The sequence below is a fragment of the Protopterus annectens genome, chromosome 10.part0 (genome assembly GCF_019279795.1).
Source record: "Protopterus annectens isolate FY-2018-M chromosome 10.part0, PAN1.0, whole genome shotgun sequence".
Taxonomy (NCBI): Eukaryota; Metazoa; Chordata; order Ceratodontiformes; family Protopteridae; genus Protopterus; species Protopterus annectens.
Window position 1 is genome coordinate 1,494,792,241 of NC_056744.1, and position 27,794 is coordinate 1,494,820,034.

The 27,794-nt window shown below is 39.5% G+C and overlaps 1 protein-coding gene across 4 annotated transcripts in view; it reads left to right on the plus strand.

Moving 5' to 3' along the window:
• LOC122813677 (zinc-binding protein A33-like) overlaps nt 1-27,794 on the plus strand; it is a 261,855-nt gene that overhangs the window by 35,697 nt on the left and 198,364 nt on the right. For 2 of the 4 annotated variants that reach the window (XM_044086122.1, XM_044086123.1), the window contains exons 2-3: nt 2,201-2,296; nt 2,394-2,627. In XM_044086122.1, the coding sequence (XP_043942057.1) occupies nt 2,201-2,296; nt 2,394-2,627 (330 nt within the window). The remainder of the gene's footprint in view (nt 1-2,200; nt 2,297-2,393; nt 2,628-27,794) is intronic. The other 2 variants (XM_044086125.1, XM_044086124.1) reach the window with 1 other exon arrangement.

Genomic DNA, 27,794 nt, shown 5'->3' on the forward strand with positions numbered 1-27,794 from the left:
TAATCCTGCTACATAAAGGTGAAGTTCGGCACTTTGAATTCACATATAATCTTTTAAGTTAAGTTCTTCCCACATTTCTTTAGCTGTCTAATCAGCATCCCATATCAATGAGATTCCCAGGTATCTCATCCTGCGAAGACCCCACAAAAAGGGGTTGTTCCATACCAAGATATATGTTGGGGCATAGCTCATTACTATAACCTTTCTTTTTGCTTAATTTTTATTTTATTATTTTATTTTACATTTGTTGACTGGGAAAGTCCGACTGGACACAAGTCCATTTTCAGCAGAGGCCTAGGGAGAAAAGCTCCAAACATTAATACAGAAGAAAGTAGCTAAAAACAGTCTCGAATATGGAAACATAGTACAAAACATGTTTACAAAAAGAAAAAAAAAACACATTATAAATATATTACATATGAGGACAGGTAGGTCTTGTGAGAAGGCTCCTAGCCCTACTGCAGTTTAAAGGGGAAAGAATTAGTCGTAAAGAAGAAAACTAAGCCATGTATGTTAAGAATAAATTAGAGTATAGCTCGTAAAGGTTCACATTGTCTAACATATGTGGTAGTAATCTAATTCCCACTTAATTGTTTTTACAAGTTGGACATGGGGAGAACCTTTTGCTTCATAGCTGAATCCTAGCAACAGTGCAATGGTATGGACTAACCTGGGGAGTAACATGAGCAGAGCTAATTATTGGTGTAGTGGGTTTTAAGAAGTTTTTTAAATTGGGAAGTAGAGGTGGTGGCAGTTAAGTGGGTTGGAAGTGAATTCCAGGTTCTGGCAATAGAGCAGGCAAAGAGAGATTTATCAGCCTCATTCTTATGTTTGATGACATTTATGTGGTTCTGAAAACTTGATCTTAGGGTTCTAGTGGTGGTGTAGGGGTGAATTAGATCCTGGAGTGTAGGGGTTTTGTTGGGAAAGTAGTAGCGCTTGTGAGCTATTGATAGTTGGTTGAGTAGGAGTAGTTGGGGAAACTCAAGTCAGTTGAGCTGGTTGAGGGCTAAAGAATGATGAGATCTATGAGAAGCGTCTGTAGCAAACTTGGCAATCTTATTGTAGCAGGATTCCAGTTTGCTTAGTTCTGTGTGGTGAAGGTTAGTTAAGATAGGGGAGACAGAAAAGAGAATGGGTAAGAGGTGAGTCCTTGCTAAGGTGGCTTTGGTAGGTTTTGTGATGAACTGACGATTTCTGTATAGGAGGCCAAACTTTTTAACTTTTGTAATTGTTTGGGATGTGTATGTCAAATTTTAGATTACAATCGATTTCCACGCCTAATAGTTTTGTGTTTATTGTTGGGGTGATTTGTGTCTTGTCTTTAGCTGTTATAGAAAAGTCATTATTTAGTGTCGGAGATCTACCCGGGCTAAAGAGGATGAGTTTGATTTTTTTGGGGGGATTGAAAATAAGTTTTGTGTTAGTGAACCATGTTTCTGCTAAGGAAAAGTTATTTTGAGTAATGGTTCTTAGTTCATGTAGGGTAGGGGAGGCACATATAATAGTGGTGTCATCTGCATATTGCACAACTGAGGCAGATTGTACTGATGATGCTATTTGGTTAGTAAATAGTGAGAATAGCAAAGGCCCAAGGATGGACCCTTGTGGGACACCTATGTTAACATCATGTATATAGCTACAATAATTGTACCTTGTACAATTATATGTACCTATTTTCATTTATTTTATATCTTGCTATACTTTAAAAATACATTAATTTATCAAATATGTTTATATCGTTCTGAATTGGTAACTTATAATATTGTCAGCAGAAAGGGATATTTTTCTCAATAGATTCATACAGCCCTGTGTGCTACTACTGATACAACTACTGTTGAGGTGTACTGCCAATGAAGTGAGATGTAGAATTTTTTTTTGTTGTTTGCATTGTGGATTATGTAAATCACTACCCTCTAACCTTTTAAGCAGTGGCTGTTCTTTAAGTTGCCTCTGCCTTATAGGTTCAACATGATTAAGTTCATGAAATAAAAGCTATTTCTTAAGCTTGAAGGATAGATTGAAAGGTTGGGAACATTTTTCTTGTTGATGTACTGCTGAGTGAAATTTTCTTGTGTCATACCAAATAAATGAAATTTAAAAAGAAATCATAAAATGGCTTATCATTTAGTGGACAGAAGGCTGCAGTTGTATTCTTATTCCATTGAATGTGTTGACAGTTGATTTATTTCTATTGCAGGACAAACTGACAACATTTCTATCTCATCAGCAGTCAAGTCTGAAACATTTTAAAGAAGTAAAGTACCAGCAAGAAACAAAGATATCAGAAATCAGAGTAAGGCAGTTCCATTTAGTTTGTTTTAAAGTTGTTCTTTTCTTTTCTTTCTTTCTTTCTTTCCTTTTTTCTTACTTAATGTAGTAACATTTTTCAGATGCATGCTACAAATTTACATTTCCACATAATATCAGAATTTGCCAACCTTCATCAGTTCCTCAAGGTAAAGGAAGAAAATCTGGTCCAACAGCTGAAGGAGGAAGAAAATGAAATTCTGAAAGAGATGGAGGAAAACCTGAGTAAAATTAAAGAAGATATTAATGCCTTTCAGGAATCAATTTCTAGTATTCAGTTACAGGTGCAGCGACAGGATGCACTGACTTTTCTAAAGGTAATGTTATGTTTGTCTGCATAAGATTATGTGAATGTTGTTTTAATACTGACATCTCTATAAAATGTTCAGCTTTGATTCACTTTGTACAGCTGCAGGTCTATATCTGATAGAAATGTTGCAAAATTAACACAACTCTTTAAAGGTAAATTGTTGCAATTCCCATAGCAAATGTAAATAACAAACCTTTGAAGATAGGAGTAAACTACTTACCCTGTACAACATGAAATTATACAGTGTTCAACTTATGCAAATAATGTTGTTGATAAGTATATCCCATTGAAAATTTGTGTGAAGCTGAAAACATCTCCCATGACATCATGAAAAACTAAACCCCACAGTACAGTGCCTTGCTACCTACATTTAGTGTATAAGCTACAGTTTTAACATGCTGCATACAACAACAGGTGAGTTTTATATTTTAGCAAGAACATTTGTTAGGTATGTCTCAAATATGGAACATTGTACATTGCATATTAATGCATATCTTGATTTATTGATGAAATATCAATGTAAATAGGTAGCTTCCTCTAAAGATGTGTAGTTTCTTTGGTTATCCAGAACACTTTTCTAGAGTATTTAAATCATTGTCAATAAGTACGTTTGCACATCATTTTAGTGGGTGTGGTCATAAGAAAAAAATAGTGAAACTACAACATCAAAGAATGTTATAACCATCATTTTGTTTTCAAACAACTTGCAGCTTTGCTATAGTAATAAATAGATAACATTAAGAATTTACCTTATATGCATTCAGTCAGGAACAACACGTCAGGATGTGCAAACAGAATTTTTTTATTTACAACACTGGGAGACAATCTTCATAGCAGTTGTTAAACCAGTCTCTCTGAACAAAGGAAAACTGCATATTTTATATACTTTCTTATCAATTCATCCATCCAAAATAATGGTGCAAAAAGAGTACTAACAAATCAGTGACAGTAAAAAAATGTTTTCATCCCTCATAATTCTCGTCTTGGACTTCACATGAACACCTTCCTTTACATGACCCACCTGCTTCAAGGGTCTTGTTTTCTGACCTTGGATATTTCAAACTTTCCCTAGTAACAACACATTCCTAGCCTGGAGGAGTCAAGCTAACAAATTCCTTTTATACTAGTTAATATATGTCTAACATGCCTCTTCTCCTACAACACTTACTTTTCCTTGTTACATATTAAAAGAATGCAGTTGGGACACAGCAGTAACTTCAGCTTATGAAGCTGTATTTTTCCGCAGCCCTGCATACAAATTATATTTGTTTTTTAGCAATAATACTATAGAATCATTAATAAAACTGAAATGAATATACATTTTAATAAGCTGATCTTGTCCCGTAACAGTTTCCCCCTTTGACACTATCAGCGTCATACAATATATGTAATTATATTTTTATTTTTTTTAACTTGATAAAATAAGCTTTAGAATCATAGTAATCATCATTTACTAAAATAGAACTTTTATCTGCTGATATGTGCAGTGACATTTCATGTACAGGTGAGGTTAAACATCTTGTAATTACAACCTTCAAAATAGAAAATACTAAAATGATCACAAATATAATCAAAAGTACAATGACAATACCCTGGATTATGCTATTTCCCAAGTTATCAAAAATATTGCCCAACCATCCAAAAAGTGTCCATTATTTTGATGTGCTGTCCAAATCCTTGGCCCTTTGCTCCATGATTTTTTTTTCCTATTCATCATGATAGTCACTAATATATGAAGAGCAATGACTCCCTATGAGGGCACATGACTTCCCTTTTGCAGCCAGCATTATATCGTGCCAATCGATTCTGTAACACCACAGTTCGTATTTCAGTCATTTCTCGATTTGCCATCCTGATGTGATGCAAAGTTTCATTGGCTACCTCCTGTAGAATTTGAGCAAGCATGGTGATTTCAAGCATTGTCCTTTGCACTCCATATCCAGGATTAAAGATCGAAAATACTTGCTCTGTCTAGTGGATTGCTTACTTATTTCTCAATCTACCTGCTGTTGGATTTTCAAAATGCTGAATAGCAGGGGTACTATAGCCCACAAAGCAACATCCAGACCAATTTGTAGGCAACCAGGAGTAGGCACGATAACCAAAGATGTAGCCCATGTAGATATTCTATATAATCTGTAAGGTCAGATTCTAAACCTCTCCATATGAAAAAAATATCCACAAAACGATAATAACTTGATATATGTCTGACATACTGCTCATTTGTGTGTGCCAAAGTTTCCTCCCAGTGTGCCATCACTATGTTGGCATAAGTGTTGGCACACAGAGTGGCCATGGCTACCCCACCCTGTTGATGATAAATAACCCCATCATACAAAAACACATGATACAAAGATGAATATCTACAAGGGACTACATCTTTTTTTGAAATTTACTCTACATAAATCAACTACTGAAATAGATTTTTTAGATGTCAAACTTATGTTGGTTGATGGGTGGCTAATGACCATACCTATTAAGAGAAAGTGTAAGAGAAATAATTTACTTGAGAGAAGCAGCATGCACCCTCAACACATTTTTAAAACATATTGAGAGGACAAACTTTATGGATATCCATGTTAACTAATGATGATACTATCTACTCTGAACAGGAGCAAGAGGTACAGACTTTATTTTTTACAAAGAGGGTATAGTATAGATTTATGTCAGGAACCTATTGAGAATGTTAGGGAACAAGGGCAGGGAATTGGTCATCCATATTTTTCACATAGATCCATTCAAAGGGAGAAGACCAAGAGAAGTTTTGATCATAATAAATGTAGGGTATGTATTCACTACACTTCAGACAATAAAGCTATCATGGATATTTTATATAAGAATTGGCATATTTTGATTATCAATGAGAAGGATAAGGATGTGGTGGGTGATAAACCAGCAGTTACATACAAGAATATGAGTTCACTCAAAAGACGTTTATGTGACAAGACAGGAGCACCAGTAAACAATGTTGGGCAGAGTAAAATAGGTACATATAGTTGTAGAAGGTGCAATTATTTTAGCTATATACATGATGCTAAAGTGTTTATTCATCCTGAGACACTAAGAGAATTTAAGTTTTCATGTTCTGCCAATTGTAACACATGTAATGTTGTTTATTTGTCCTGTTGCACACAATGTCCTAAGTTTTATGTAGGAAAAACTGACTGACAGTTAAAAGATAGGATTAGAGAATATTTGTATTATACACGTGTAGAAGATGCAAGGAGTGCATTGACCAAACACACCATACAGGCAGGAAGTAAACATATGTTTCAGTTTACTGTGATGCAAGTTATACATCCAGATATTAGGATGAGAGACATTAAAAATATCACTGAAAAAGCTGAACAAAAATGGATAATATGGCTACAAGCCAGTAAAAGTTTGGGGTTAAATTATTCCATTAGTCTGAAGCCTTTTTTAAAAGATAGGACATTAATACACTAACCATGCGTTAATATGCTGATCAATTTTATTTCTATATATTTTCTTATACATTTTTATGTTTTTAACATAGATTATATAATTATAATAAGAATTTATAGCATGATTTTACAGTTATTCGGAATGTTCTTGGTTCTATTTCAATGTACTTAGCTTTTTAGTCAGCTTTTAAGAGAAGGGTGTGGATGTTAATTAATATGAGTTGTTGCTAAGACAATTAATTTAATGATTGTTAGAACCAATAGAAGGATTTTACTTTAAAAAGATTAGCAATGCGGGTGACATTACGACAGTCTGAGGAAGTATGGTGGATCCATGTGAAAGCGCTTACTGACCTATTTTGTATTTTCTTAGTTTTTTTGTTAATATTAAAGTTTTATTTAGCCTGAGCCCTGTTGCTGTATTCGTGGGATTTTTTGTACTTAGTCAGGAAAGCAAGTATATTTTTTTAAGCTAGTGTAGTCCAGTTTTCAGGTTAGTGCTGAATTTAGGGCTATGTTACAAGTTTCTGTGTTTGCCCATACCTTACTTGGATAGAAGGAAGTTTCTCTGTTCACCTGTAAGAGAGGGGAGCTCTGATCAGCCTATCTGTCCCAGGAGGAGTGGTTTCAGCCCAGAACTTAGTAGTTTATTGGCCATTTTGGGCTAATTTCTCTCTTTCATTTTCCTGCTATAAAACCCCTCATTTGTGCGGTTTTGCGCACCAGTTAGCTAGGGTATAACTTTTCCCAGCTCCACAAAGGCTATTCTTCAATTTTTCCCTTTAACTAGACAAACGTTTGACGTAAGCACTCAAACCATTCACTTATCAGCCCGGCACTTGCAGAAAACTCATAGCAAGCACTAATAAACCTTAACACTAGACCCCCCTATACTGTAGCGAAGGACAAGGTTCTCTATTCGACCTTACCAGCCAATCAGTAAAACAGTTCACTGTACCTATCCAGGCATGTCAAAAGGGCAGTTTCAGGTGTACTTTCTGATTCAACTGGTGAATCTGGGCATTTTGAGGCAGTGTTACAACTTCCTCATGTACACAGACAACCCTCTCCTCCTACCACCAAACACCAATACATGCAAGAGATGCAATTATGCAGCCAAACTGGAGGCTAAGCTCTCTCATCCCAAGACTGGACCAGACAGTCAAGAGGAGAAGGGAATTACTTGCATCACACCATCAGTCTCACATAGACCTATGAAACCAGCACTGGCAAAAAGCACACATAAATACACGAAAACATACTCTGAGGTTCTAAATAAAAATCTGAAAAAGCAACAGAGATCTCCAAAGCAGACATCCAAGCAACCTCCACCACCCCTCAACAGAAACCATGAAACACATACTTCACAAAACCAGTGTGCCATGCAATCACAGCCCTTAAGGCAAAATAACATACCCAACACACTAGTAATAGATGACTTTATAGTCAGGCACACTGACGTCCCACTCACTAGGCTGAACAAGGAGAAGGTTACTGTTAGCTGCCTGTCAGGTGCCAGGATCCGCCACATAACACAAGCACTCAGGTCACTACAGAACAAGTACAAATATGACTCTGTCATTGTCCATGTTGGTGTGAATGACCTGAGCCATACCTCCCTGGACTACATGAAAAGAGACATGGAGGAGCTCTTCGGTCACATAGCTCAGGCCGGTATGACCCTGACCCTAAGTAGCATCCAGCCCTCACCAAGAATGATACCAAGGTATAAAGAAAAAAATATCGGTTTCAACAATTGGCTAAGCTTCTGGTGTCATTCAAATGGGATCCAGTGTCTGTCAGCCTGGGATGACATGCTCAACAAGCCACGCTGCTTCACTAGAGATGGCTTCCACCTGTCACCCCTAGGTTTTTGAATACTGGCCAAGACTCTTGCCACACCCATAGTGCCTTTTTTAGGCAAGGCTCAAAAGACAAACCCACCGCCGTAAATAGCACAAGTAACAAAAAACTAAGGATAATGCTACTCATTGCCAGAAGACTAAACTTCAAAATGCACGCACTCAAGGCACTCCTCAGTATGGAGAAAATTGATATATGTGCAGTAACAGAAACCTGGTTTAAGGCTTCAGAGAGCACCCCAGCACAACCAGGCTGCAACTCATACCATACATTTCAGCCACAAATCCCGGACCGAAATACAAAAGGCGGGGAGCGTATCCATATTCATCAAGGATACCTACACCTCCAGGTTAGTGGCACAGTACAAGGCTTCAGAGATGATCCACATGTAACTAACAACGGGCAAAACTGCAATTCAAACTGTAGCTTGCTACAGATCACCCACCATGTCTCAGGACCCCCATTCCACACTTCTGGAAACACTGGGAAACATAAAGGTTCTACCATTCACCCTGATATTGGGTGTTTTCAATTACCGAAACATTAACTGGGAGAACTACTTAAGTACAAACTACCTTGCCCAACATTTCCTAGAATTTATAAACTCAAATGCCCTGGATAAACTGGTTAACACCCCAACCAGAGGTGACAACATATTGGACCTGGTCATCACCAACATGGGCAACCAGTGTTCCACACCAGAGGTCAACCACTCACTGGTTAGATCTGACCATAAACTAATCACTCTGGATATCCACATTCTGCCCCCACCCCCAGTCAAAGAAACCACTGTAAAAAACTTTTCAAAAGCAAACTTCACATTACTTAAGACCGAGGTGGAAAGTTTCAAAGCCCCCAAGCTAAAGGATAACACTGTCCAAGCTGCAAAATCCTTTACTAATGCACTCTATGGGCACCTACAAGAATGCATGGATCGTGCTATCCCAAGCAATACCAAGACTCACTCCTCCAAGAAAAGGAAACCAGTCTGGTGGACCCCTGCCATAAACAAGCTATACAATAGAAGGAGGAAACTAGTACAGAAAAGAGTAAAATCCCAAGAAGGGAAGACATCACTAATCAATATCAGTAAGAAACTACGATCCCTCATAAAATCATCCAAGATTAGCTTCAAAATAAAAATTGCCAAGGACTCCAAAGATAACCACAAGGCATTCTTTAGCTATATCAAAAATCTAAGTGGCAATTCTCATATCTGCTCAGAGTTAGTGCAGAATGGCACAAAATGCACTGAACCAACTGACATCACCAACATCCTGGCAGACAGGTTCAGTGCAAACTTCACCCCCCCATCACCCCCAAAAGGGCCCATAATCATACCAGAAGAATGTAGTGCCTCTGAAATCACAGACACTCAGGTTAAAACAGCCCTCGCCAAAGCCAAAAAACACAGCATCGATGGGACCAGATGGTGTCCCAGGCTGCGTCCTACACGAGCTCCAAGATGAACTAACCCCTCACCTAAACACACTGTTCAAACTCAGCCTCTCCACAGGCTACATGCCCATAGAGTGGCACACAGCAACAGTTATTCCACTCCACAAAGGTAGAGCCACAACAGACCCCAGGAATTATTGCCCTATAAGCCTGACTACCTTGGTCTGCAAAGCTATGGAGCGCATCATCATTGATCTCATTGACAGAGACATTGGGAACCTTCAAACACTGTACTCTATCCAGTTTGACTTTGTTAATGGCAGATCATGCCTTCTAAACCTGGTGGACTTCTTTGAGACAGTTACCAAGGCTATAGATGAGGGAAATGTGGTACACACAGTCTACCTAGACCTCACAAAGGCCTTCAACACCATTCCCCATTCAGGTATTATAGACAAGCTCACCAGCCTGAACATAAACCCCTACCTCATGAGATGGGTCACAAACTGGCTCACAGACAGAATCCACATGGTAAGAGTTGCAGGAGCTAGGTCTGACTCTAAACCGGTTACAAGTGGCATTCCCCAGGGCTCAGTCCTAGGACCCCTCCTGTTCAGCATATACTTCTCAGAGGTACAGGCAAGCACAGGAGGACTATGGCTGACCAAGTTCACTGATGACTGCAAACTAGGGGCTATAATTGACTCTCCGGCCGACACAAACATCCTCCAAAAGGGTCTCACTGAGACAGATACCTGGTGTCAAAACCATGACCTCAAGCTAAATGTCAAAATAGTGCATAGTCATCCCCTTTGGAAAAAACAAAGTACCCACAAATGACCACATAGGTGGTAGCCCCCTAAATACAGAAGACGTAATAAGGGATCTGAGGACCCAAGTAGACAGTAACCTCTCCTTTGATAATCACATTGCCAAAGTGGTTAGAAAATCCTTCTATGTGGCCCACCTAATCACAAAAGGGTTTGCATCCAGATCAAAAAAGGTCCTTGTGCCCCTCTACGCATCACTCATCAGACCCATCATAGAGTACAATGCCCCATTTAAGATGTACCTTACAAGACACCTGCAACAGCTGGAAAGACCACAGAAGAACCTCACCAAGAGGATCACTGGCCTCAAACAGATGCCCTATGCAGCTCGACTTGAAGAAACTCCAGCTGTACTTGGTTGCATACCGCCTACTCCAAGGTGATCTCTGCCTGACATACAAGGCCATGTCCAACCCAGAATTGATGGACATTCTCCACCTAAAGAAAACCATATCCCTTCAAGCCACATGCTCTAGGGATCTAAATTTCACCACAACAATAAGTAGGATATGCTGGAGGGATAGATTCCTGTCCCAGAGACTTCCCATGCTCTGGAACAAGATTCCAATCTACATTAGGCAGAGCTCCTCGCTAGCCCTCTTCAAGAGAAACCTTGACAAGTGGATGGGAAACAGAAAGTTTACCCCGGGGATCACTTCAGTGGCTCTGCTGGACAGAGGCACAGGGAACTAATGTAAGGGGGCAGTGAAAGCCAACACATTCTGGCTAGGCTTATAAATGCCTTTGGGCAGATAACCTAGTACCTACCTATGAACCTATTGCCCTTTGTTACATCTATGCCTTTTTGATGAGCACAACATTTGATTACAGACAGCCTCTTGGGTAGCAAAAGTCCATCTAAGAATGATTTTATGTACCCTGAATTTTTAATTTGATTTCCTAAAGAGGTCAAAAACCCTCTCTTTCCAGAGTTGCTCAAAATCATGTACCATCCAAAAGCATAACTACTGTCTGTAAAAATATTTGCCACCTGGTCATTGGCTAACTCACAGGCTTTTTGCAGAGCCACTAATTCAGCTATTTGAGCAGAGTGAACACCCTCTAATCTCTGTTGCAACAATATGGTGTCCTCAGTGCAAATGGATATTCCTGTCATTAATTGCCCCCTTTGATTTCTTCTACAGGAGCCATCCACAAACAAGTTCACATCAGCATTGGGTATAGGAGTGTCCTTTAAGTCCTTCCTATGAGAAAGCATATTTTCAAGTCCTTGTTGCACTGCTGGCTACTAGACTCAGCCTAACATCTTGCTGCAACAGGTACAATTTTTCTCTGATGCCACCTATTGGCTTAACCCTTTCACTGACTTAAAAATATCTACATTAATCAAACTGTAGATTATAATATTTCACTGCACTTAAACTGTAGATTATAATATTTGGGAAATGCATAGCCTGAGTATAGATATTAATATCAACTTAATCAAGATGGTAATATGTATGAAGTTCATTAACAATGAGGTAGGTGTATGGAGTAAACTTAAAACTCCTTTTATTGCAGAAGTGACAGTGTCAAAATGATTACTTTTTGTTTATTTATTTATTTTCAAAAGCTTATACAATAACAATGCGTGTATTCATAAACTTAAACTATAGCAGCTGATGCATTTATATGAGAAGTTTTAGATCACCTGTCAATAAACAAACATTTTTTTCAAAAAGATTAAACAGTTCTAACTTCAGATTACATAATCTGATATTTTTGGTTTGTTAAATACACCAAGACTGTTTCATAAAGTAATATACTGTGTTCTTCCATGTCTGATGTAAAATGGTTAAACTGAAACTCATAAAAACAAACTAGAAAAATAAAAACTTTACCAACCAGGTAAAAACAGTTGCGGCAGGAAATGGACAGTCAGCTTGTAATAAAATTTAATTCGAATCTCAGTTCCACAATACACTTTAAATGCAATCTCGTAGTGAGCAAAGCGAAACAGTTCCACAATACACTCAAGCGCTTTCACCCGGGCTCTCCCAGGCTTTGTCAAGATAACTAGTAAAAGTTCCTTTGCTTTTTATACAATTTTTTTGAAACTAATAATTGAATCAGTACATCAATTATACAATTAATAAACCATGTGCTAAAATCATATTAACCTGTTCAAACCTAAAATTTACAATTATAAATGGTACAAGCTTTGGGCTACTTCATTGTTATTTATCAAAAAATTACACAAATGTTTAAAATACTAGAAAATGCTCTATTCAAAAATCAGAACGTTTATGTAGAATGAGGTTTTTGTGTGGTGATTATTTTATTTTATATTAAAATTAAACATAAACCCAAAAAATAATACCCCATATATCTATTTTAACAGCAGCAACTGTTGTGCACCAGAGATATGCGCCTACTAATTTAACCCTAAATTGTTAAATAGTAAGTATAGGGACTAGTGATAAATTAATGGTACAAGAGAACTGCATAATGTAAATGTGAATGTAAATGTAAATGTTCACCGGGACCTAATCAACTAAAGTTTAGCTCTCCTTAGTTTGAGTACACTACTTATACTGATGGTTTCATTTAACCCGGGTGACCTAGAGGCATTAAGTCTTAATTGCCATAGCAATTCCCTGTACTCTAGGGACGTTTCCCAGTCGCCTCCCCTGGGGTTATGCATGACCTGTTCTAACACTAAAAACTTTAGAGTCATCTGTTTGCAAGTTAAGGAATGTTTGTAAAAGGCATTTGTTACCTTCTTTTTACTTATTTCGTATAAATGTTCGTATACTCTTTTCTTTAGCGTCCTTTCAGTTTTGCCAACATAAAAGCCATAGCAGTGTTGGCAAAAACCTAAATAGACCACCCCTTTGGTGTTACAATTGAAGTGGCCTGGTGAAATAATGTTGGCTCTCCTAGATTTCAAATATAAACCCTTGTTGTTGACCATTAAAGAATATTGCCTACATGCATTACATCCATAAGTCCCAAAGTTTAATTGAGTGTTACAAGCCTTTTTTAGTTGGTTCCTTTCAAGTAGGTCCTTAAGATTCATGTTTCTCCTTCTCAAAAAATGTGTTTTTTCCGGTATAATTTTATTAATTTCATCGTTCTTAGATAACACGGGCCAGTATTTTCGAATGATATTCTCTATTTCTAAATTATTCATATTAAAGGTATAAAGGAAGGAATTTTCTTTCTCAACATAATTTTTATTTTTATTATTTGAATTATTAACTGGACCTTCACCTAGTAATGGAGAGTGCTGGTCCACCCTTTTAGAGGAAATCTCTTGAACTAATGTGTCAAATAATTGCAGTGGGTAATCTTTTTCCAAAAACAATGTTCTAAGAAATTCTACTTCATTTTGAAACAAGTTATCTTCACTACACATACGGGAGGCTCTGATGAGTTGACCCTTTATAATCCCCTTCTTTTGGGACAATGGGTGATCACTTCCAAAATGAAGAAACATATTGGAATAACTATCCTTTCTAAATATACTGGATTGAAACCGATTCGTTTCTAAGTTTCTTTCTAAGTTGACATCCAAGTAGTGTAAATGGTTAGGACTTATTGAGTAAGTAAATCTCAAAAAGTCAGTGGTAGAACCAATGTATTTCATAAATTTTTCAAAGTCATTTAGATCACCTCTCCACAAGATACAGATGTCATCAAGGTATCGCTGGTAGTGTATAATATACTTGACCCATTCAGAAGCAAAAATATACTTTGTCTCCCAATAATGAAGAACCGTGTTTGCGTACGCTGACGCACATGGAGTCCCCATAGCTACTCCTCTTTTCTGTTTGAAAAGTTCTCCATTAAAGGAAATAAAATTGTTACTGAGGATTACATCCATAAATTCCACTAACAAACCTGTCGTGTTAGCACTAAGACCTGTTGAGCAGGTAATTACCTTATTGAACCATTTTAAGCCTATAGCATGTGGGATGCTAGGGAACAGATCTATTATATCAATAGTTATCATAAACTTTGTGTCTGTGTAATATTCCTGTTTCATATTTCTTAAGAATTCCCACGAATCTTTACATAGATGTTGAAATAATGCCACTAAATCCTTTAACGTAATATCTATAAACTTCCCTAATGGTTCAGTTATTCCCTTGGCTTCTGCCACTATGGGTCTAAATCGCAATGGGTTCAACCCTTTGTGGACCTTCGGGATACCAAATATTACTGGTGTTAAAGGTTTTGGTACCAAAAGATAGTTGTACAGCTGTTCATTGAGTGCACCTTGCATAAGGTGATCTTCTAGCATATATTTAATTTTTGCATAGGCTATATTGCATTCGTTAAGTGAAACTTCACTGTATTGTTGTGTGCCATGCAATAAGGTGTGCAGAGTTGCTTCATAATCATGCCTATACATGAGTACCACACCCCCCCTTATCTGTTTTCATTACCCTGATGTCCTCTGTTCTCAACAGATTAATTAGTCCAAATGCTTCATTAGAAAGGTTTTTGGGGTGTGTTGTGCCCTTATTACCTTTAATATTCCTGATTTCCATTTCTACTAACTCCTCAAAGATTTTTAGAGCTGGGTGGAGCGGGGGATTAAAAGTGCTGGCCCTATGAAATAAATTGGGTATGTAATTACTACCTCTAAAATAAATACTTAAATTAAGTTGTCTCGTAAATAGTTTCAAATCCAAAACTGTTCTAGTAGTATTTAGAGTGTGAGTGGGGACAAAGTGTAACCCTTTAGTAAAAAGTTCAAAATGCACAGTGTTCAATTCAACATCTGTGTAGTTGTAAATAGTAAAGTTATCTTGTTTACAAACATTACAATTATTCAAGGTCACACTATCCACTTCATCTAAAGAAATTGCTACCTCCTGGATTTGTTCCATCTCTGTGTTTGGGGGGTAAATTCTCTGTTCCTTTGCCTCCCCGGAGCATAGTGAAAAACCTGCTTAGGTTCCTGATTTAATTTTTGGGCTAGTCTTTCACTTCTCCTGGGGGCCTGTGCGTCGAGTGTAACTTCATTATCATCATCAGCATTATTAAAAGTGTTGCTGTTATTATTAGAGTTACTATTGTACCATCTTCTTTTATTATTAAAAACATAAGCTGTCCCATTTCTATAATCTACTAGGTCACGTTCCAATTTTTTTATCTTCCTAGAAACAACCCTCATACAGTGATCATCTACTTCTTTAAATGCACATTCATAGTCCTTTTTAATACTGTTGAAATTACTGTTGTTAACAATTGTGTTATTAAGAGTATTAACCTCAACTAGTAATGCAGCAGCTTTTATCTCATAGTCTTTAACCATTAGATCCAGCATATCCAGTCCAGCCTTGTTAAACAATTCAGTCAATTCATTAAATAAATCGGAACCAGGTACAGCGTTGTTTGGAAATTTACTAAACCGTAACCCTTTCGGAATATGCTGTACTTTGATACATTCAGTCAGATATTGTATCTCCAACTGTGCTGCTTTGTATGCGTATAACTTGTTATTTAAATCACATAGTGATTGTTCAAGTTGGTCGCTATTAAAAGTAGTAACATGAACAGTACCTTGGTTAAACAAAAAACCTTTCGTAGTCCATTTATTGAAGTTAAAATCTTTCGCCACAAAACAGCTCCCTGCTGGTTTTGGAACTTGCTGTCTGCTGGGTTGATCAGTTGAACCTTGCCCCGTCAGTCGTGTGTTGTCCAAAACTTCCGGTGGGGAATTAGTTTTACGTCCCGAAAATGGGTTCGACTCTCTGGCAAAATGTTGCTGATTCGGAGGTATTCTGTTTGAGTCACCACTACTCTCCTGCGTTAGTAGACCACTCAATTGGGATAAAAGGCACATCACTTGTCTGAATTCACCCCTCGTCACCGGGGCGTCATCTGGTAACTGTTGGTTATCTTCCAAAATATTAGGCGTGACACCAAAATCCAAGCTCCCCGATCTTTCCGCCATATAAGAACCAAGAAAAACAAACTAGAAAAATAAAAACTTTACCAACCAGGTAAAAACAGTTGCGGCAGGAAATGGACAGTCAGCTTGTAATAAAATTTAATTTGAATCTCAAAACAGTTCCACAATACACTTTAAATCCAATCTCGTAGTGAGCAAAACGAAACAGTTCCACAATACACTCAAGCGCTTTCACCCGGGCTCTCCCAGGCTTTGTCAAGATAACTAGTAAAAGTTCCTTTGCTTTTTATACAATTTTTTTGAAACTAATAATTGAATCAATACATCAATTATACAATTAATAAACCATGTGCTAAAATCATATTAACCTGTTCAAACCTAAAATTTACAATTATAAATGGTACAAGCTTTGGGCTACTTCATTGTTATTTATCAAAAAATTACACAAATGTTTAAAATACTAGAAAATGCTCTATTCAAAAATCAGAACGTTTATGTAGAATGAGGTTTTGTGTGGTGATTATTTTATTTTATATTAAAATTAAACATAAACCCAAAAAATAATACCCCATATATCTATTTTAACAGCAGCAACTGTTGTGCACCAGAGATATGCGCCTACTAATTTAACCCTAAATTGTTAAATAGTAAGTATAGGGACTAGTGATAAACTAATGGTACAAGAGAACTGCATAATGTAAACTATAAATGTGAATGTAAATGTAAATGTTCACCGGGACCTAATCAACTAAAGTTTAGCTCTCCTTAGTTTGAGTACACTACGTATACTGATGGTTTCATTTAACCCGGGTGACCTAGAGGCATTAAATCTTAACTGCCATAGCAATTCCCTGTACTCTATAGAGTAAACTGTAGATTATAATATTTGGGAAATGCATAGCCTGAGTATAGATATTAATATCAACTTAATCAAGATGGTAATATGTATGAAGTTCATTAACAATGAGGTAGGTGTATGGAGTAAACTTAAAACTCCTTTTATTGCAGAAGTGACAGTGTCAAAATGATTACTTTTTGTTTATTTATTTTCAAAAGCTTATACAGTAACAATGCGTGTATTCATAAACTTAAACTATAGCAGCTGATGCATTTATATGAGAAGTTTTAGATCACCTGTCAGTAAACAAACATTTTTTTCAAAAAGATTAAACAGTTCTAACTTCAGATTACATAATCTGATATTTTTGGTTTGTTAAACACACCAAGACTGTTTCATAAAGTAATATACTGTGTTCTTCCATGTCTGATGTAAAATGGTTAAACTGAAACTCATGCAGTTTAACATTAATTATATATTGTAACAGCACAACAAAAAGCACAGGAGCAGTCCACAGCTAAACAAAGCAGTTCTCATGTACGCATCCCTCTGCTTCAAAGAAAGACAGCCAACGAAATAAAATATTAAGAAACATCAATTTATTCTGTTAACAGGATCGGTTAGCGTTTTCACCCATGTGGGCTTCTTCAGACCAAAAACTAATCATTCTAAAACACTGAGATTTATACACCCATAGGATGAGTCATAATGACATCATATCCTGTCAAACATAATCTCATGCTAACTACTAATAATTAAAAAATACACATCTATCAACCATTCATAAACAATTGACTGAACATTAATTATTATAAAAATCAAACATAGAAAAAATATCAAAAGAAAAATAAAAGCTTATAAAAATGTTTTCATGCGTATAAAGGATTTTATATTTATAATATATCTCTCATTAAAAACTATTTCATATTCAGCACATATTCACAAATAAATAACATTGAATAACATTATTCTGTGAATAACATATTAATAAACATGATTAGATAACAGTTAACCTCCTATTTTTTAAAACAGGTCTAATAGATATTTTATCATTTAGACCTGGTTTATGGTCAGCTCTTAACTTAATTATCCATTTCAACTCACATCTCTCGGTGAAGTTCCTAATATCTCCACCCATCATGCTAGGTGTATTAGCCTGTAACATCAAAAATCTAAAACTATGTTCAGTGTAACTTCTGTAATTTCTAAGATAGAAATATGTTTTATACATCCTGTTACATCAGAACAGTATGACATCAAGGTTAGAGGAACTGTCAGACTGAACATGTTGTATATTTAGCTAGGTATACAGCCTGTACTGCATTTTATGTAGGTAAGACCGATAGACGATTAAAAGAAAGAATTAGGGAACATATTTATAACATACATATTAAATCTACTACAAATGCTTTATCTAAACATGTTCTTGAAACTAATGTACAACATAGTTTTAGATAGAGCTGAGATGCAGACATCATACCCATAAGAAAATGCAAGCTAATACAAAACTGTTCTACCAACTGTCTACATTTGAAAGAGCAATATTAAGACCCTGTCCCCATTTCTGGGCCTGTGCCTGACTGTTATGTATGGGCCTGTCTAGATGTCTGTCTGTAAGAGTTTGAGAGCTATGGTAAACATGTAGCCTTATAATAGTGTAACACAAACTGTCTGAGGACCACAGCAGATGTATGGGGCACAATGATGGACAACCTGCTAAACAGGTACAGTCAGATGTGTGAAGTCAGTAACCCTCTATGTGATGTTATGACTTCTACCCCACACACACCATATAACTACAAATACATAACAGCAACAACTGTGGACAAAGCCTGTGACTGGATTACAGAAGGACAAAGAAACATGTAAGGGGAAGGGGAACTACTGGCCAGACAAATGTAGAATGTGCACACTAAAACAATGTGTGCTGTAACATAGCTCCCTGCAGTGTATGGGGTCAGTAAACAAATGTTTGTCAGTGCTCCCCCACATTACTCTATACTAATCTGCCACTGACATACCAGGAAACACAGTGCTATGTAGAATATACTACACATTATGGAAAACTCTGATCAGTACAATGAACTCAGTACCCACCGCAGGATATGACTCAGTTAATAAGGATAGCACACAGCCACAAAATTCCCCCAGCCAGTATATCACTGAGGTGCTGGACTGTTTACATAGGTTCATCAGCCAATCGGCTGTAGCACTCAAAATCCTGGACAGAAGTACAGGTAGCTCTGGACTGGAGTCCCACTGTTACTATTGAAGATCATATTGGGCATGCTCCTGCACTTAGAAAATTACAGCCCATGTCTAAACCCACATCTGACTATAGAAATGTGTTGTCCATATATGCCTTTGCATACATATAGCTATGTACACCTTCACTGTCTCTTACCACCCCCATCCAACAGGATTACCCTCATCTATCTGTATGTAGCACATATAATATATATCTGCAACTGAAGAGTGTGATATACATACATATATGTAGGTAACATATACAAATATGACAATTATAGACAGTTGGACACAAGGGGAGAGAGAGAGAGACAGACAGACAGAGAGAGAGAGAGAGAGAGACAGAGACAGAGAGAGGGATAGAATGAGAGAGGGACACCCTGGAAAGCATAGAGTGAAGTACTGCTGCAGCCATTTGCACTCCAATTGTAACCAGTGGCACATGCAAGTATGAAGGTGAGCCCCATTGTGCAATAGTACTGAGGTAGGGGTTGTAATCTCACATTACCTGCTTTGTGTGTGTTTTTGTATCTGTGATATTTGCAGCAGAATACACATGACCAACAGGTCAATGTCTGTGTAACGGTCAGCCATTTTATGGCCCTGATACTAGTATCCTCCACAAGAGTGGCCTACCTGTCTGCAGCTACTGATGTCATCCACCCCCACAGCAGTGTCAGACACTCTTCACATGAATAAGCACTGTGTTGCATGTGATAAGTACATAGTACTATAGTATAGACAGTTAGATAAGTAGTGGTTCTAATCCCAACAATGGCAAGTCTGTGTGTGTTTCCTTCCTATGTGTGTGCAATCCCAATCCATTTTACTAGCTAGGTAGGAGTGCTAATCTCAGCACTGGCAACTGTGTGTGTGTGTGTGTGTGTGTGTGTGTGTGTGTGTGTGTGTGTGTGTGTGTGTGTGTGTGTAGGTTAATCCATTTTAAGATCTGTTCCACCCAGTAAACCCCCATTGCCATACTTTACAAGGCCTGCTGATGTCATTCACCTTAGAATCAACATTGGACACTCCTCAGCCATATAAGTTCTGTAGTGCATGTGATAAGTATGTAGTACTATAGTACATACAACTAGTTAGGTAGGAGATATAATCTGAGCACTGGCAACTGTGTTTGTGTGTGTGTGTGTGTGTGTGTGTGTGTGTGTGTGTGTGTGTGTGTGTTTGTGATACCATTTTGAGACCTGTTCCAACCCTATAAACTACCCACTGCCCTACTTTACAGGGCCAGCTGATATCATCCACCTTAGATACAGCATTAGACACTCTTCAGATGTATAAGCTCCATGGCACACACTATAAATATGTAGCACTATATTACAATAAACTATATAAGTAGGGATTCCAATCTCAAGATTGCCAACTGTGTGTGTGAAGCACATCCCCTGGTGTGTGTGTGTGTGTGTGTGTGTGTGTGTGTGTGTGTGTGTGTGTGTGTGTGTGTGTGTGTGTGTGTTGATTATACCATTTTGATGCCTGTTCTATCCTGCTAACTCCCCCACTGCATTAATTGACAGGGCCTGATGATGTCATTAACCTTAGATGCACTGTTTTACACTATGCAGGCTTTACCTGTCAACTGTATACAGCTTTGAAGAATGTCCAGGTAATTGCCCCATATATTTTGTTTGTGTGTCATAAAACTATGGCTTCCTGGCCAATCACTGACAAAGCATTAAGAGCTGACAGATATCATACCCTTCACAAAAGTAATGGTGATACAAAACTGGTCCCTCTATCAGTTATCTACTTTTGTAAGGGCAATATGTAAAACCTGTCCCTATTCTTCAGCCTGTACTACCCCATTATGGAAAGCTTTGTCCACATGTATTGTTCTAACAAGTTGAGAGGTATGCCCCGGCATATCAGCTCCATGGCATATGCACTGAGGACATAGCACTATGCTACATACAACTGATAGATAATGGTTGTAATCTCAGTATTGGAGACTGTGAGTGTGTGCCTGTGTATAAATATCCTCTGTAGAAGTGTGGCTGTCATGTGTGTGTGTGTGTGTGTGTGTATGCAATGCCTATACCATTTTGTGTTCCTGTGCCATCCTGTTAACTCCAGAATAGTAGTGGCAACACTGCAAATCTATACAACCTCTGTGGTTCATGCGCTATGTATATTGCGATATCTTGCGTATAACTAGCCAGGTAGGGGATCTACTATCAACAAAGGTGTGGGTATGTGTGGGTACATGTGTATGTCCCCTTGCAGCAGTGTGCCTGTATTATAGCCACAGACATACCTCTGGACCCCTTACAGAAAGACATCTGGAGAAAGCCATACAGAAATGTGGGACAAATCTCACATATTAAGGTCAATCTTGCAATATTACTCTGAGAAACATACACAGGAGATAGCATAACAGGTTGCACATTCCTATGCATTTTCTGAAGGGTATGAAGTCAGACAGGCAAACATCTGTCATTATTGTGTAACAATAGTCTTTAATGAATTCACACAACTTTTCCAGAAAACCACAATGTTATTCCAAATGGAACAAAAATATGTGGCGAACAGGAGGACATTCTGAAGACATCTGTATAGGTGGGGGTTATGGCCACCACCTGTCCCACCCTGCAGGTTGCAGTCCATGTTTGGCCAGGTGTGACCTGTGACAATGGCACAAACAATACAGAGTTCCCCAGAGTGTAGGGAACAAACATATGCTAAGGTTGTGTACTAACTGCATAAAGCAGTTACTTCACATCAGAAGCACCGTACTGGTATGAGAAATACCATAACTTATGGTGATGTGACACAATGAAGCAGTCATATTGGCAAACAAAGGAAGGTCCTGTTGGGTGCACTTGCCATGGGTTATGGTATGTCCGGCCAAGTGTCACAATACTACAAGATATGTCCCACATTCCACATTTGATAAGGTGGAAACCTTACCCTGTCTTACCTCTGTGTGTGTAATATGTAGACATGTGTAAGTAGCTTCTGCCCACAATGATCCACATGTATGAAGGCAAGAATGTAAACTGCCACCTCCCACATATATAGGTACCGCCTAAAGCTGTGGCAACTGTGAGTAGTGTGCTATGTGTCACTGACCCACACACTGATGTTAACACTGCAATGGGGTCATACAGTGGGTATGGAATGGTGGCCAGGTCCTGGCCTCCAGCTGGATGCAGAAAACAGTACCATTGTACCATATGGCAAGGACATGGGCCCACTATTTCCCACATCAATGACAACCCCATAAATGCACAATCTGCGTTGACAGACCTGGCTACTCAGGTTAACACTGTTGCAGTCACACATGAAGTACTGGCAGTCATCAGAAAAGGCTTGGACATGGTTCACCACATAGGTAAAGGGACTGCATCCAGACAAAAGGTGGACATTACCTCTGTATATTCCTTAGTCAGTACAACAATACAGTAGCAGGATGGCTGGTCTGGTATGTACCTTTGCAGACATCTGCAGCAACTGGAAAGGCAATGTTAACACCCACACAGGTTATCCATGGCCTTCAACACCTGTGCCATGCAGACAGCCTCGAATCAGTATTGCCACTCGGTATTGGACAGGTTGTCCACAGGTGGGCTGTGGCCTGCCTGGATGAAATATTGTGCTCAGCCCTTCAACAGCTGCCTCATATATTTTGCACAGTTTTCATGTTGCAATTTTATGTGTATGTTTTTATGTGCTGTTTTGATAACACATTTTAGCTGTTTTTCTTTAAATTTCATGGTCATGTAATTCAAATACTGTTTCGGTGTTCTATTTAAGACCTAGCTTTGGTTAAATGTGTTTTGTTATCTGATGAAGCAGCAGTAGCTGTGAAAGTGCTTATGACCTATAATAAACTACGTTTTTAACCTGGCAAATCGTGCCTTCCTGGGGTCCATCAGTGTTCTTGGATTAGGTGCCCCATATATGTCAGTATAACTCTGTGTGCATTACTGGCATGAAAGGCTTGAATCACATGTGACACAGTAAAAAAAAAAACAGCGGGAGAGACATGTCTGTCTCCCAGAGGCTGCCTGTGTCAGGAATGCACTCACCAAAACTGTCAAACAGAGTACCATGCAGACTCTCATCAACTGTATCAAGGTTGAGTGGATGTCAAAAAAACTCTATCCCGGGGTCCAAAGTGTGTAAAGCAATGGCAGAAACAACAGATGCTGACAGATGATTCTGTTGGGGATAGAGTACTGGATATGCTTGTAAGTGACCCAGGGTCAGTACTGTAGTAACCTCCTCTGTTTCTATGAACCTGTGATCCTATGGAACTCCCAGGTGACCTATATCAAGAGTAGCATGCTGTGTCAAGGGGTATGCATGCAAGGTATGATGTCTGCCCCCATTGTCCCTCAAACACAGTTCCACGCATACACACTAGCTAAACATGGACATATGCAGCCGTACCTTAGCAATGAAAAGGTCTATGTGTTGCCACTCCGCCATCCTCAGCTTCCATAATGGCAGCAGCCCACCATGACTTAAACACACTGACACCTGGAATGGAAACAGAATAAGGTCTGTGAGACAACAGTCATTCAGCAGTACTAACAGTAATAAAGCATCATGGCACAAAGGTACGTACACTTAGATGTGTACTTGTGACAATTGCCAATAGACAGCAGCTTCTAGGCCATAACACTACTACACTACACACTGGCAGTACTTGTATTATATTCATCCTGTGCATCAGACACATATTAGCATGTTCCTGCATCGATGGTATGAATAACAGAGATGTGGCATAGGTATCATCACATGCACAGGTTGAGGTGTGGGGTTGGCAAAGGCCTAGGCTGTGCCACACAGTTGACATCATGTGTGTGTGTGTGTCTGGAGGGTTGCTGGTCAGCTGGGCCATGGACAGGAGCTGCATCTTTTGGTGACCTGTATGTGACACTCATGTGTTAGTGTGAGCATGCACACAGTCAAGCCATATGCTAGTCCTACATGAGGGTATGTTGGACATCTGTGGACCATACATGGCAGAATGTACAATTCACTATCTCCTTCCATGAACACAGGAACTGGTTCTGCCAGGTGTGGCACTGGCAACACCATACCCAAGACTAGATGCGGTACTACTTCCTGATGGTTAGTGGTGTCTGCTGGGTCTGTGTCCCTCATGGGACCAACCAGGACCATGTGTCCATGGCCTGCCATGTTGTGGTGTGGATAGTACCCTCCCATTGGTAGTGCTGGTGGTACTGGCACTATGGGGAGTGTGACTGTACATGGCCATGTGGGCTCTCAGCTGATGTTGCTGACCTATGTCCATGTGGCAACACCCTACTCCCACCACATGTTCAAGCACAGACATTGCATGGTTAATGACTGACAATGTCTCATCCCACCATCTATCCACTGCATCAGCAAAATGACGTAAGACATCACCAATGCCATGGTGGGTGCCATGCATGCCAGGCAGTGTGGTATCCATGACCCTCAGCATCCATCTGGTGTACTGTTCACAATGTGCCTGTGCCTCCATGATGGAACAAAACATGCATTGGGTGACACATGCTGTGACACCTTAGACAAGTGCTGGGATGGCAGCAGTTCTCCTTTGAGCACTCCTGTCCATCTGCCTGGGTGGAACCTCACTGCTTCCCTGGCTATGGCTAGTGTCTACAGTCATAGATGCCATAGTCCCTACACTCCCCTGTTCAATGCCACCAACCTCTGACTGCCCAAAATCTGTGGCTCCTGGGGACTGCATATATGTGGGCATACTGACCGTATGTGGGGACATTAGGGGTGGAAGTGTGATGTCAACTAATGAGACAGATCCAGATACCAACAACCCCACCTGTGCTTCACAATGGCCACCATCATCAGCAGAGTCTGATGACACACTGACATCAGGTTGTGTAGGGGACACAGTCCAACCACCATGGTCACCTGTGAGGGGAAGACAGCATAACTACATGAATACCTGCACTATAATGTTTGCTGACATGCACACACACACACACACACACACACACACACACACACACACACACACACACACACACATGCAGATAGGTGAGCTGCCACATAGGCATTATACCCACCTCACATTCTGACTGATGCCATGCACAACACACAATTAGATCACAACAGACACACTCTGGACAGGCCATAAACAACATGTAGTGCAGGTGCATGCAGTTAGTGTTGGTAGTACTATACATCTATGAGAAATGTGACAAGTTTGAGTATGGGATGGACCTTCACCAAACACAAAATACACCCGCTTATGCAATAGTAATGCACCCCTGTATAGCAGACTGGCTACACCTATACAAAACTATGTGCTAATATGTTACATCTCCTGCAGATATACTACTGTGATTACCAATATGATGCACTGCAGTTAATCCCACCACAAGTGTAGATGCACGTATTGCAACATGGATATGCTGAACAGTCATGTGCATGGAAAACTGACAGCCCTTAACATGCCGAGGGTATATGTGAGCCAGTACATGACAGTTCCACACTCATTGGCTACAGGTTGATGTTCCCCAGCCACACCAGAAGTACCTATGTATTTGTGAAGAAGAGGAATTGTCAGCACATACACATGTGGCATTGATATAGGTTAATATGTGCATTTATCAACATGTACAGTACAAACTGTGACACTACCCAAATTGCTGACATTCACAATATGTGTGCATTACAAATCCCCACCCACAAATGCTGACTTACCTCACATATGCATACAGGTATGCAGAGGCTGCTACTATGAATGGTACAGTATTACCATGATGACCACTGGAGGCTTACATGGATGCTCCTCAGCTGTGGAATCTGTGCCACCCACCTTCACAACATATGTACTAATGGTTTTCTTTGAGCTTTTGGCTGAACCCAGGTGTGTCAGGAACTCCTATTTGTCTGAAAGTGGTGGTTGTGTAACAGGCCCTTCCCCTGTGCTAGCATGGTCCCTGGCCACAGCTGCAGTCCTTTGCCGTGCATATTGTATGAGATCATTAGCATGTTGTTGGACCTGTACATAGCTCCTGTCCTGTTGGCCACATCATTCACTGTTGCTACCAGGTCTGCCTACAGTGCAGCACATTGCTGCTGGTTGTGGAGAATCCTTGACAACAGAAACAAAAGTAGCAGATAAACACCATTACAGGAAGCCCAAAACAAATGAAGTAAATTCAAATAAAATATGGGCGAGCCACCACAGAAAAGCAAGTTGCAAGAACAAACAATAAAACTTTAATACAATGAACAGTCAATTCCTCAGGTACCGGACAAGCATTTTGACTTAAAGCCTTCTTCAGATCCTGCATGGGTTGTGACATCTGTACGTCCCATGAGGCAAATATGAACAGGAGAACACATCCCAGGACTGCATACAATGCTCACCATTATGTACAGACTCTACACATCCACATTTGCCAGCACTATTCACCGCTAACCCCCATATCATAATCCTGCCATCTATCAGCACAGTATGTCTGTGGGTATCGGCAACACAGTGGCAATACAGCATGCATTGCCCCCCTGATCCTGATGTTTCATGCTACTTGCTGCATGTGCTATGAGGTATTGCAATACATGTATCTGTTGCACCTATTACTGCCTGTTCATTGCCTGTCTACATGGTCTGCTGTGTTGTCAGCCTCCTACTGTATTAGTAATCATTTGGGCTGTAGGCCCACCCCTCCGGTCTCCCTTGCCTTCCTTGCACATATTCTGGACAATGTCCTACAGTTTCCCCAGCCAGTGTGGTTAATATGGGTGTCCTGACATTGTGTAGCATCTGCCTCGTGCACAGATGGACAGCCATCTACAAACACCACCAAGGAACACTGTGTGAGAAATGCATTGACAATAGTAATCTACAGTCCATGCTCTGTCCTTGTGAAGACTGCATATCTGTCCCCGAACAGGTTGTCAACACAATCAGTACACCTCACACACCAGCCAGACCTACACAAGACACACAGACATCTGCAGTAGTCCTCAACATACACATCCACAAACAAGGTGGATCTCTGAGGCAGAGCCACACATGAACACCAGAGCTGTACACAGCACATACCACACATGGGCACACAACTGTGTCCCACAGCCAAGTGGGCTTCAGCCCATGTCAAACTTGTTACACAATGGGGACACCAGTGGAGACATGCTGGTGTGCCTCTGACCTGGCTGTGTATGAGGATGGTCACAGTCACTTGTGGGTCATGTGGCAAGCTCCACCATATTGCATACTCAGTGCTGCCTCTCACCGACAGGTACTGTCATGGGTCTGTCACAGTACATGTTGGTGTGCCTGATCTGACATGTACATCTCTGGACTATATGCAGTGAGACGTGGGAGCACACTGGCTATTTGTCATAGGCAGGAATGTCCCTAGCCTTACACTGCATTATACTGTCACCCAAACCGATGCCACAATACAATCAGGAAATGATTGCCCTTAACATGCACACATTTATCCTGTGATATTCCAGGGTTTCTAGTACCTGGGAGTCTAGGATGATATAGTAAACATGCTGCTAAATGCTAGAGGTGTATATATGACTTTGACCTCATTACAAGGAGCCCTAACCCTGGGTACTGAAGGCATCTGTGCAGTCACACAGACCTTGTTTCAAAGCTGCAGAGAGCACCCCAGCCTACCTGGTCAACCATCCTATCATACATTCAGATGCTAAAGTGTTGTCCATAAGGGCATGAGACATATATACACCT